The sequence below is a fragment of the Coturnix japonica genome, chromosome 1, assembly GCF_054131305.1.
Source record: "Coturnix japonica strain WE chromosome 1, WE-NBRP24, whole genome shotgun sequence".
In the NCBI taxonomy this organism is placed as follows: Eukaryota; Metazoa; Chordata; class Aves; order Galliformes; family Phasianidae; genus Coturnix; species Coturnix japonica.
The window spans coordinates 96,073,408-96,086,682 of record NC_140663.1 but is presented as its reverse complement, the minus strand read 5'-3'; the positions used below and the strand labels follow the sequence as shown (position 1 = coordinate 96,086,682).

The window sequence follows — 13,275 nt, the reverse complement described above, 5'->3', positions numbered from 1 at the left end:
CTGCTTTTCTAAATAAGTGGCAGAAAGGGGCAAGAGTGGAGGCAAAGAGGACATTTGCAGTGCTCAGATGTCTGATGCTCAGCCTTCCTCACAAGAGGCACAGGGGGACCAGCAGGAGGGATCTACCATACAATTAAGTGCCCAGGGTGAACAAGGGTTTTTCCTGCAGTGAGGAAAGGAGCACTCTGCAGCTCATTGCTTGGAATGCTCAAGGATCTTTAGTTTCTACTTGGTGAGTGCATTCAGTAGCAGGCAGGATTTTATAACAGGTTTCTTACCTCCAGGAGTGTGTCACTCATTTGCTGCAGTAAGGATGGCTTCTTCCAAGTGAGCTTTGCCTCATCCAGTGCTTATAAGCACAGAGCAGCAAACTGGGTGATTTGGTCTGACCTTGCCAAACACCAGTTATTTTGCATGAAGTGCTTACAACTGTGCTCTTACTGTCGTAACCCCTGTCAGGAAGAAGGACACTTGCTGCTCCCACAAAGAAGGGACATTTGTTTCACATTTACTGCTGTGTAAGAGCCCACTTGCAAACAAAGTGCTGTGAAGTAGCTGTTGTGTTGCATGTTAGTGGCCCAGGTTGATTTACAGCAAATTGTCTGTCTGTCAATATCTCCAGAATAGAACCTCTTTCCAGGCGGTAATATTCATGACTTAGTTAGCGTAGCCCTTCTGAATTTAGGAGCTGAGACCACACTTGAAATACAATGTCGTTCAGCAGCTAAATCACAGAAAGTGCTCACTCTGTAAACAGTGGCAGTATCAGAAAAGTTTGGAATGGCTGATTTAGCTCTAACTAGAGCTACATTCGCTGTAGAGGATCCAAAAAGGGAATTTCCACCCCACAAAGCATAAAAAATCAGTAGGAAAAAGAAAACAAACACCTCCCATGCAAACCTTCCGCTTTAATCTAGATAGAAGTGCTTCGTTCCATTTTAAGGTAGTTTGGTTTTAGAATACAAAACAGACACAAGTTTAGCAAAAAAAGAATACCTAAGTAACACATGTGTGAAATCTCACATTGTAAATACTAAATGCTTCTGATTGATTTTCCCAGAGACTTCAGACCTGGGTAAGCCTGGCATAAATGTGTGGTATTTTGTGGCTGCCCCAAGCAAGCCTTCATTTCTGCTCAGTCCCTCCGGACAGGGGAGCTGTAGAACCAGGCAACCACATGCTGCACTTACAGCCGCACTCAAGGCACAGAGGAAGAGGAGCTTCAGAGACAAACCCAGATCCTTAGTACATCCTCAGCGCTGGGTCATCCTGCTCGCTCTCATCTGGAGTGACAAAGGCAGAACCACTGATGAGGGTGGGAGGAATGTTGCAAGGTTTATCCGTCTGCTCCTACAGGAGTATTTTGGAAACCATCTGGGAGTACTGAGGCTTGCAAGAGATGCAGATCTCTGTGGGGCTGCCAGTGCTGCTCATGTTGAGCAGCAGAAGAATGGGAGCTAACTGCCAATGTTCAGTTTCACCCAAGAAATAACCAAGTGTCAATCAGTGGCTAGGACAAGTGAGCGGGTGGGCAGTCAGGAGGTTGCTCTTCCTACCATATGTCTTTTCTCTTGTTTTGGATCTGTGGAGGCATTCGTGAAGTGTCAGTACTCGATTCTTTCTATTACCTGGCTTTAATTAGCCCCCTAAAGCCCTTTTGTGTGGCTGGTGCTATCAGCCAGGGCTCTGAATAGAAGCCACCCCTGTCAAAAAATTTTGGAACAAGCTCCTCTTGAATGGGCCCAATGAGCCAGGGGGCTGTTTCCTCCTTAATCCCACATTTAATAGCACGAGCTGGGGACAATAGGCAGCTTCTCCAGCTTTTTGCAGCTTGATTCCCTTTGACACATCCAGCCTTCTTTTGTCCCTCCAGTGAGGACACGCCACCTCCGCGTGCTGCGCACGGGATGTGATCCCCAAATGTCACTGAGATGAAATGGCTTCAGGCAGTCTCAGCCTGAGGCCCCAGGCTGCCAGCTACCTCACTGCCCCTGGTGCTGCCCACCTGTGGGGAGGGCTCACTGCTTCAGAGCAAGAAAACCTGGGCGCTGCCCTAATTTTTTTTCCCTATTCTCCTCTAAAGATGTGTTTTCATCAAGGAAGTCAAGGATTATAAGATTTTGCCATGGCAACATGCTATTAGGAATGCAAATTCACAACTGGAAAAGGTGGAAGCCTTTATTTCTGATAATTAGATGACAAAAGCCTATAACATTACAATTTTCTACGTACTTCGAAACAAGAGAAATCATCCTCTCCTCTGTGATCTTCTTCAGAAGAACTGTTTTTCTCCAAAACGGAGCTTCTTGATGGAGAACATGGAAGAAATGAACAAATTTAATTCCATTTAAGTTTATTTGTTTCAGCTGTTCACCCAAAAAGTGGCAAGGTCTGCTTGACCACCGCTGTTTTGGGCAGATATTTGCTATCTAAAAAGTTGAGTAAAAGATGGGTGTGATCATCAGCCTGGAAGCCAAGTCTTCAAGCAGGAGAGTCTACAAGCAGATGTCCCACTGAGGACCCTTTGTTTCAGTTTGCAGCATTGGATTCAGATTTGACCAAGTCTGTTAAATATTTCTTCACAAACCTGCTGCGTAGAATAGATGAACTAATTCAGAAGAAACAAACAAGAACCAAAAGTGCCAGCACATGTGTAGTCGGCTAAGTGCAAGACATTGAGCAGCACTGTGTACAAAGGACACCTGTTGGCATCTTTATTTGCTTGTCCATCGGTATTTATCTTTGCTTACACACAAAAAACCCCACTTTTACTAGCAACACAGAAGCAAGTGATGGTCATTCTCAGCGTCAGGTTGCTCCCGGCTTAGGAAAAGAAGGCAATATTGAATTATAGCATCTACTAATCCGGTCTGCCTTTCACATTAAGGAAGAATACACTATAATGTTGCTGACTGAATGCTGGCCCAGATATCAACACGTGAACAGATGTGTGTGGGGACTCTGCCTTTTTGGGTGGTGCACTTAGGACTCTACTAACAGCCCTTGTTTTCATAATAACGAGTCCTCCAAAGAAACTTTCTTCCCAGAAAACAGGCCTGCTTACCAAAAAGATGAAGATACAAATGAGTAATAACTCCTCTAATTTGTCCGTATACCGCCCGATCAGACTATTTCTTTTCCCCCCAGCTATTCATACGGCCCTCTTTCAAGACCCTTTTAAAAATGAATTTCTTTCATGATGCCCGCAAACTCTCATCCTGCCCTCAGAGGATTTTTCTTTTTGCTAATTTGATGAAGACCACACACGTGAAATCAAATGCTTTTGTCATTTGTTTCTCATTGTGCCCACTTTCTAAAAGGAAGCATCGCCTGCGTTGTCTGATCATAAACATTGGAGTTCACAATCTGGCGCATTTCCAAACGTTCATTTTTAAAGGCAGCGTTTTAGATAATTGTTAAGCTTCGCGGTAACTATCAATTATATGACTCGCTGGAAGCTCTGATCACTTTCCTGCAGCCTGGTGTGCCTTATGTTCTCTTACTGGACCTGCCTTAAATCTCTTCATGCTTTTAAGACCTCACCAACTCAGGACAGGCAGGATTTCACCTGGCGACTTTGTCGCTTGTAAGCTTAGCCAGTTGTAAAACTACTCCCATTAAAGTGGTGTTATTAAAAGCCACATAAATGAGTATGCGTTACTGAGAGTAATTAAGACTTATTCCAGTGGAGAATAGGAGAATCGTATGGTATGTACTTCCAGACACACAAGTGCAGCTTGTTGTTGTAGTTCTCATGTTAAGGAGTGTGGTTTTTTAAATGATTTTCAGTCCAAGAAAATGCAGATGCATCACCCATCTAGGTGACAGAGACCAAAACCTGCAGCATTGCCACATCCATTAACTCAACACCTAACCCTTGTGTGCCTGGGTCCTTACATAAAATTCCTACTCGGGTGTTTCTTATTCTCACCTTTCTCCCTTTTCCTAGTCAAGCCTTCAAATCCATATCTCACTGCTTTACAAACAAGGACGTGATGTGGAACCCTGTCAGAGGCCTCGCACAAATCCAGGAAGACAACATCACTCTCTCTTCCTTTGTCCACTGATCCTAGAAGACCATCAGATGGGTCAGATATGAGTCACTTATGCTTTAAACAGCTTGCCAAGTAGAAGTGTGAGAGACTCTTGAGCAAGGAGCTGTCCTTATCACGGGGTGGTGCCTTGCTTTGGCATGGCCAGTGAATATGGGAAAATTAGTTAGTCAGGGGGTCCCAACTGGGAATAACTGAAGCAGGAAACAAGGTGTATTTCTCTTCAGCAAGAAATAAAGCACAGAACCACAGGGGTTGGAAGGGACCTCTGGAGAACACCAAGTCCAACCCCTGCTAAAGCAGTTCCCTAAGGCAGGTTGCACGGAAAAGCATACAGGTGGGTCTTGAATATCTTCAGAGACAGACGCATCTCCAAGCAGCTTGTTCCAGTGCTCTGTTACTCTCACAGTAAACTTCTGCATATGCACTATCTATATGCCATTCTTACCTTGAGTGAAGAAAGTGCGACACAAAGGGAATAACGCACTGCATAAACCCTGCATGATGCATCCATACACTAAAATGGTACGGACCACCCTTTGGTAAACGTGCAGCCACTTCCAGTGTTTTGTTTCAAACACAGGAATGTACTGAATGGATTCTCAGTAATGAGACTGGTTACCTCAGAGGTGAACTTGTGGCACTTTAGGAAAATCCTGAATGGAAAGATGAACTTGTTTTTTGGATTTGTTTGTTTGTTGGGTTTTGTTGTTCCCCCCCATCCACACCTCCCAAGGTATTTTAATGGCAATGAAAGAGACTTGCTTTCTACCTCTGCAGGGGCCACGTATTCCCCAAGGGGCGTACGGCCAAAACTACACAGGGAATACCTCTCTCCTGCCCCAGCCAACTTCTTAACTCCCACTGCAACCACTGAGCACTAAGCACCTGCTGCTTTGTACTCCTCAACAGGGCATAAGGGCAGAAATCCCTCCCTTACATTCAGGCTCAGAGTCCTCCTCGAACGAGGATGTCGAGAGGGCGATTCCGGGCTCTGAGGCACAGCCCCGGTCGCAGCATCTCCCCCCCCGCCCCTGTCCCGCAGCTCTGCCCCCAACTCGGAGCTCGCCCGCACTGCCGGGCCGAGAGCGCCCTCTGCTGCCCTAACCCGAACCTCCCCTGGGTAACGGGGGCGTCTCCTCTCCTATGCTGGTAACCGGGAGAAGAGGCCCACCCTCACCTCGCCACGACCTCCATTCAGATGGCTGTAGAGAGCAATAAGGTCTCCCTAAGCCTCCTCTTCTCCTTCTCCTTCTCCTTCGAGTATTGTAAGGCTGTGAAGTGATCTCCCTGGAGTCTTGTCAGAATATTCTGCCTCATACCCTTTTAGGATCCTCTTGATGCATTTCTTTGTGATCAATAACATCCATCTACTCCTACATGTTGGGCAAACAGCCTCTGGAGCAGGACATGGAGCTCTGGGGGACAGGCATTTTTCCATTCTAAAGCTACAAAAGCTGCCTTGGGAAAGCAGGCAGGGGAGGGCACGTCCCTCATGGCCAATCCCATTGGTGTGGGAAGAGCAAAGGAGCAGAGGTGGCAAAGACAGGTAGGGACCTGCTGTGGTGGCAGTGAAACAAGCAGACCTTGGAGCTCTCTCCTGCTTGTCTTGGGCTGCTGGCCCCACACAACAGGAGAGCAGTGAGTGGGAGAGCTGCATCCTGCCTGCCACACAGGTTAACTTCAGTGCCACACATCACCGCCTCCAGACAGGGATGGATGCTTCACTCGCACCAGGAGAAAGTGAGTCTCTGCCTTTGTGCTGTCCCAAAGCAGGGGGTGGTAAAGAGCAGGGGAATGCTTAATAGCTTATGTATTCATGTCTGAGGCAGTTTCTCCAGCAGCACAATTATTGCCTTGCCACTGATGTTCTCTTCCTGGAAGGTACGTTTCAGATTTGTTGCTTTGTAATCACAGGGAAATAGCAGGTTATGCAAAGTTTGTCTTGGATGTGTTGCAATCGTTTATACTCATATGCCCGAGTTAATAATTGTTAATAATTAATAGCTGCGTGAACAATAAACTGAAAGAACTATGGAAAGGTTCTGCTCCCTCCTGCAAACGCTTCTTCAGGAAAATCATTTGCTGAGGGCAGCAGAGCTTTGCTGTCAATTATTCCCATTGTCTTCAGTTGAAAAAACAGCCTTGAGGAAGGCACTGGCAGAGGACGGTCAGGGGAAGAGCAGCTGGGACCTGTGCTTTATTCTGCTGTTTCATTTACAAGTCAGGCTGGTGATGCAGGGAGTGCAAAACACAACAAACACGCCATCACTGTGTGGCTCTGCAGTCTGCCAGCAGTGACACCATGTGTTGTCCCAACGTGGAAGCGGGAGCTGAGACACCCAGCACCAGGTAACAATGCTCATGGATTCCAGCCTCCATCCTGTTCACGGCCATCTTTTTAGCTTCTTTCTAACATGTGGCTTTCCTTGCTTGTGTCTTTTTTCTTAGTTTGAGATTTGAACAGAAGCAGCTCAGTTGTTAGTGTACGCTTTTGTCTCGCTCCAATTTAGGAGTGAGGCAAAGGTTCTTTTGATATGTTATGCCCGGCGTGAGATTAAGAAGAAGAGCATTCAAATGTTGATCCGACCAGTTTATTGGAAATAATAGACAATTGAGGGGATGGGGAAGAGAGAGTGACGAATGCCAAAATTAGGGTGATGGGGAAGGGAAAGTAGGCGATAGAAAAAGGTAGAAAAGAGCAAGAATTACGTTAAAGCGGGGAATAGTCACCTCCTGGATGCAGCAGCGTCCCGTAGCACGTTGTTAACGTTGGTCCGGGGCAAAATAAGCGTAGGGGAGAGCAGCAACGGAGTAGCAGGCTGCAAGCAGCAGATCGGTGAATCGCAGAAAAGATGGTCAGAGTACCGTGGTCTCTAGAAGCAGAGTCTCGGGCAGCGAGGTCCCTCGGAGCAGAGTCTCGAGCAGCAATCCCAGAAGAGAGAATAGGCAGCAGTAGGACAACGGTGGAGGGATCTGAGGTCAGATACCTAGATGCCCACAAAACCGTGGTTTGTCCGTGCCCTTTTTATCCTTCTTTCCAGCCTTCCAGAGATTTCAGGACGGCTCGGGTCAGAGTCTTGTGACTTCCTCAGAGCTGTCAATCTTCCTTGAGATGGGCCAACAGGAAAGACCACTTAAGGACCATTAGTCCTCAGGGATGGCCATCTTCCTTGAGATAGGCCAACACAAAAAGACCACTCAAGGGCCATTGATCAGTATCTTATCTCCCTTTCGTAGCTCCCGGACTTGTCCATCTCCTGTGTGTCTCCATTTCAGCAAACTTTGAGACAGTAATGTAAAAAGCATGGCTTCTTACAGCTTTGTATACCGTTTGCACTAATGAATTAAGCATAGCTCCTTGGGTTTGGGGAATGTCTAACTTAGCTTAATGCTTAACTTGAACTTCTGTGTCGGCCAGGTTAGAAACGGAGCTTAGAAACGATACGACTGAAAATTTGCCATCAAACGCTCTTTCCTAAAGTTCACACGGTGCAGATACCTTTGCTCTAAGAAGGCATTGATTGGACACAAAAAACAGAAAATCTTATTAAGTGGTTTTAAAGCTTTGATGTTGAAATGCTCATCTTGGTTCGGTGGTGTTCAGACAGCGTGGCCCACCATCCTGATGTCCCCAGTGGTGTCCCCTTCAGCGGAGAGAGAAATAAACAAAGCATTGCTCGTTGTATGGAAATTACATTAAGAAGAGTACACAAAGCAGAAAGATATTGGAAAGTAATGATATTTGATTGAGAGTAGAAGTAAGATGTTTTCACAGTGTAACACATACCCATGCACTCTGTGTTTCACTTTAGTACAAAGTCAGGGGTCCGTTTGGATGCCCTATCCCTGCAGACACTCAAGGTCAGGCTGGATGGGGCTCTGAGCACCTGATGGAGCTGTAGGTTCAGTGCAGGAGGATTGGACCAGATGGCATTTAAGGGTTTCCCACCTGAAATGACTCTGTGACTTCTGAAATTCATCCATTCAAGCCTAATACTGAAGCAGGAACATATACAGCTGCCCAGGATGTCTGAAGGTTCATGCATTGTTCAGGTTCAATGCAGTAGAGCTGCCTGATTTATCTTGCATTTCTATCACAGCTAGGAAGGATTTTGTTCTCCTATGTGTGACAGCACCTCCATGGCAGCAGCGGTTACTCAGCCCAATGACAGCAGCTCAGGCTTTTGCTGTACAGGGAAATGAAGAAACAACGTTCAAGTTATGACCAACAAACATGGTTCGTGTTGCAGTCCAGAAGTGTGCAGAATGTCAGCTCCCACTGCTGCTCTACCCACCTCCTCAGTGCCACCTGGACTGTGAATGGCAATATATACTGCATGGCCCTCTCATACCTGCATGCAAACAGGAAAGCAGAGAGGCTTTCCTCCCTCACGGCTCTCCTTCTAAATGCTTTGGGCTTTGTCCAGGCTTTCATGTTATTTTGGTCTAAATTGGCTGGTTTTGGTATTCACTCTGTGTACGTTGCCCAAGCTGCACAAGATTATATGGATTTAAGCTCCTCTTAGCTTAATACAGCACTTTCACATAGGCACATGCTAACACAAGTGATCAATGAGGGGTTTTAATTAGGTTTTTTTTTTCTGAATAGAGAATGGAAGAAAGCACCCTGTAAAGAAATTAATTGTATAGGCTGGGGACTCCCATTGAATAGGATTAACTTTCCTTGAGACAATAGCATTCTCACACAACAGTCAAAGGCTTTTTATTGCTTTTTTGCAGTTTTCTCCATACACAGAATCTGCAATTAGAAAATAATAATAATGATGATAAAATAAAAAATTACTGGGATGATGAAAGCAAGTTCAGAAATCTGAAATGACACTATTACTAAGTAAGTGTTGGAAATGTCCTGTAGATACCCAAACCTGTAAAGAAAAAGGAGGGGGTGGAATCTTGTGCCAGGAGCCTTTGGGGATAATGTGCTATAAAATGGGGTTTTGGTGCTGGAAAGATGCTACACAAGTAACAGTGTTCACAGTTCAAGCAGTCACACCAGAAGCGTTTTATGCTGGTATCTGTGTCTAATCTAACTTTCACTGAAAAGGCCCTCTGCTCAGGGCAAAAATGAACAGATGACCAGCTGGGTTCACATCACTGGGGGACATTTTTCTTCAGAATCAGGTTGCTGCTATCTCCAGCACGTGACACTTCCCTAAAACACTTCCCTAAAAAGATCGTGTTATCACCAGAAGTCCTATAACTTGGGCTGATGAACGAGTTTCTCTTCATTGTCAAGAACAACTTTTCTAGATGAGTCTAAGAGGAAAACAGGATGGTAGCTGGCTGTAGAAAACGACCTTTGGGTGGTGAGGCGCTGGCACAGCTGCCCATAGAAGCTGTGGTGCCCCATCCCTGGAGGTGCTCAAGGCCAGGATGGATGGGGCCCTGGGCAGCCTGAGCTGGTGGGAGGCAGCCCTGCACACCATCAGTTTGGATGCTGTCTCTTTGCTACATCAGACTAACAGATGAAGCCATAGTGGTACCTCTGGTGCTGGAGGTTATCTTGCAGCCTTGCACAGCTCTAGACTTTGCTACTAGAAAGTTGAAACCAAACTTCCAGCAGCAGCACAGAAGTCCTATAGCACATGTTTTACTACTAATATAGTATATAAAATACTGTAATTAAAGTGTATTTATCAGACACCTCTCTGCAGTTGCTCAATGAACAAATTCAATCATTTCTAGTATGAAAACATGTTGTCATTTTATTTCTGAGTCTTCAGTTAAAATTACCTTCACTTAGTTTGCACTCATACTGTTACCTTTGTCTAGAATTTTTTCTAGCAAATACTTTATTTTAAATAGATAAATCCCAATAACTTTATTGACTTGTGAAACAGTGTTGATACTACAGATCTGCAATTTATTTTATCATCACTGTTAGCTGTAGCTGAAGAGTTGAGCAAACACAACGTGAAGGTTTAGCAAATAGGATTTTCAACACATTCTGTGCTTAGAGGTCTAGGTGCCAGAGATCAAATTCATCTGGCTCTGAGGATACCAGAACAGTCACAGCTTGGATGTGTCTGACCTTTGAAGTTAAACGTTAGCTAGCAGTTGGATTGGTATTTCTGGTATGTTCCGCAATAAGCCTAAGGAATGTGTGTTAAATATTTGATTTCAACATTGTAATGTCTGTACTCTTTTAAGAAGACAGTGTTCTACATTCAAGGAGTACATGCAGAATGAAATCATGTTGGAGTCAGTTTGCTTACATTTACACTACACAAGAATATATAAGAATGCTTAAGAGTGGCCATAATCTGTCAGCCCAGAGATCTACCTAGTCAAGCAGCCATCTCCTAGTGTGTCACTATTCACTGACAGCAGGCTGAACTTGAAAGAAAAAAGTCAACTAAAGTACCATATCCTCTACAAATGAAGAATATGGACAGTAGGACATAAATCACTTGGCCAAAATGCAATTATGTCTGTATTTTGTTTAATATTAGTGAAAGAACAGCCTCAGTTGAATTTTCAGCAGCTTGAAACATTCAAATCTCAATTGTAAATGTTCCCTTTATTTTCTGTTAAATTACCATTAAGTTTTAGCAGAAGAAGAAGACTTCATTGCACAATGATGGGAGACTATTGTTTTCCTATTTATCTGGTATATTTTTCCACGACTGTAGCTTCATTGCCATGTCTTCTGAAGTGCTGGACACACGTTCTGGACATGGAGCAATCTTCACACACTCTAAGGACCAAATTCCTCCCACCACATGCCCTGCTGGTGCCCTCACTGGGACCTGCTGCCTTTAGTCAAAATTTGGGTCCGCTGTTTCCTGGTGGTTCAAAATAGTTACAGACAAATCAATCAAACAAAGATGTAGCTTTATGTGAACTACAAGCAAGTTTTATGGAAACGAGTTGGTATCGTGACACATAGCTCAGAAAGACACATGCTGCATCCAGCAGTGCTTCTGATAGCAAATGAAAAGAGCAAAGCAGTATTAACAGTTGAGTGGTGTTTAGTATAATAAATAAATTGTTTTCTTTCAGTAGGTAAAGACAAGTGATACAACCTGCTGTGTAAAAGGAGAAGACACGTGGCATCTTGGCACCAGTACTAATGAAGCCAACAGCCTTCTCCACTTTCTGGTTTTGGCTGTCTCTCTTTTTGGCTGTCTTCCTTGGCATGTGCATTACTGACAGTTTTATGGGAAGTCAGAAGAACCATACACTAATTTTCACCAAGGAAAGCAATATTCGCAACTGCAGTTGCTTGGCAGATATCCGCGACTGTGACTACAGCCTGGCAAACCTGTTGTGCAATTGCAGAACAGTGTTGCCTTCTACCATGGAAAAAACTGACTACAGTAGTGACCTGACCATTTGGTTCACGGACACGTCTGTGCTGGAGATGCTCCTCAACTTTACAACGGTGTGGGATTTGAAGCTCTCCTTCTGTGGCACTACTCCTCTACCAACTGAATACTTGACCATTTGGGGACTGAGAAAGCTCCGGGTAAAAAATAAGGTCAAGGGACAATTTCCAGAGCAGAGCGTAACCATCTACAGTAGCAGCAAGAGTGAAAAGGAAGATCTACTCACAATGCACAGCAAAGACAGGCAAATGTTAGTATACATTTCTTTTCTGGATACCTCTCTTTTCAATGGATATTCTTTGCTGAAGTCGTACAGCGTGGAAAACATCTCTAGTATCACGGAGCACTTTCACAACCTGCTGCACTCCAGTGTTTTCTCAACCTCAGATAACAAAAGCTATGTTGTAACATTCATTTACTGAGTTCTTCAGCACAGTCAGCCAAAGGCATGGTGAACTGCTGAGTGAAATGGGACTTCTCTATTTGGTTTGGCCAAAAGGAGCCATTATGGGATGAACAGCTTTGACTGTGTACTCAAAGAGGCATTTAAAGTAATACAGGTTCATCTGACTAACTCACTAAACACTTCCTTAAAGAACAAAGAACACACGAAACAAGGTGAAAGCATCACTACAAATTGTGTATACTGTAAGCTAAGAACTGAACTTGTACTCTGTCAGCTATCTTGGTTGTTCTCCACTGGGAACACTCTAGTTGGTCAATACTTTTCTTTCACTGAGTGAGGACAAAACTGCCAGTCGTTCTCTGCACAAAGGGAGAATACCCTTTGCTTACATTTACTGGCCTCACCCCTGTTGACATATCTCTGTGCTGTGAGGTTTGAGGCATTTGGAACAGGCTGCCCAGAAAGACTGTGGATGCCCCATATCTGGAGGTGCTCAAGGCCAGGTTGGATGAGGCCCTGGGCAGCCTGGTCTAGTGTTAAATATGGACGTTGGTGGCCCTGCCTGTGGCGGGGGGAGTTGGAGCTTCATGATCCTTGTGGTCCCTTCCAACCCAAGCCATCCTACGATTCTATGACACAAGTGTATTTCCCAGTGATGGCTCCTTTCCCCAAATACAGCAGTTGACTTTATCTTTTGTGATAACAGTAAACTCTCCTCTCTAAGAAAAGGAGAAAAAGAAAACATTCTGTAACTCATCTGATAAGTGAGGCGAGGCTCCTTGCTATTCCAATAAAGGAATAGCAAGGAATACACATCGATATATTGATTTCTAAATGTTATTAACCCTCTCTTTAAAAAAATCAAGCCTAAATCTTCCTCATTACATTCACCGAGGCTCTGCTGCCCTCTAGTACAAAATATGCTGAACAACACAGTAACACAATACCACATTGCCTTGACAGTTGCTTCTTCTCTAGGAGAGTGGTTAGGCCCTGGAACAGGCTGCCCAGGGAGGTTGTGGATGCCCCGTCCTTGGAGGTGTTCAAGGCCAGGTTGGACGGGGCCCTGGGCAACCTGATCTAGTAAATGTGTATGTTTGGTGGCCCTGCCAGGCAGGGGGGTTGGAACCACATGATCCTTGAGGTCCCTTCCAACCCGGGTCATTCTGTGATTCTGTGTGATTCTGTGTGACAGCAGCGATTGCCGAGGTTGCTGTTTAAAACCCACACACAGAGCCGAAACTGAGGAGATACGCATTCTGGCTTTCTGGGGAAGAAATCACATGAATATATGTGTGTGCTTTTAGTGCTGTAAATTAAAGTTTCAATCACTTCCGCCACAGCTGAATAACGCTCAAATAAAAGACGTCACATTTCTGCGTTGAGGGCCCCAGATTTACTGAATCCATTCAGTGTTAGCGTAAGATTGCTCAGTCGCACCCCAAACTCAGCATCACGGTTTTAT

The 13,275-nt window shown here is 44.8% G+C and overlaps 1 protein-coding gene across 2 annotated transcripts; it reads left to right on the top strand.

Annotated features, from left to right (window-relative positions):
• The first annotated feature begins 6,263 nt into the window (after positions 1-6,263).
• Positions 6,264-13,205, top strand: EPCIP (exosomal polycystin 1 interacting protein). 2 transcript variants are annotated; one of them, XM_015881477.3, is made up of 2 exons: positions 6,264-6,404; positions 11,079-13,205. In XM_015881477.3, exon 2 carries the CDS (start codon positions 11,149-11,151, stop codon positions 11,824-11,826), a length of 678 nt encoding a protein of 225 aa, XP_015736963.2. In that variant the 5' UTR covers positions 6,264-6,404; positions 11,079-11,148; the 3' UTR covers positions 11,827-13,205. The 2 variants fall into 2 exon arrangements, with proteins under 2 accessions (XP_015736963.2, XP_015736970.2); XM_015881484.3 differs by having other exon boundaries at positions 6,270-6,404; positions 11,082-13,205.
• Positions 13,206-13,275: the final 70 nt, after the last annotated feature.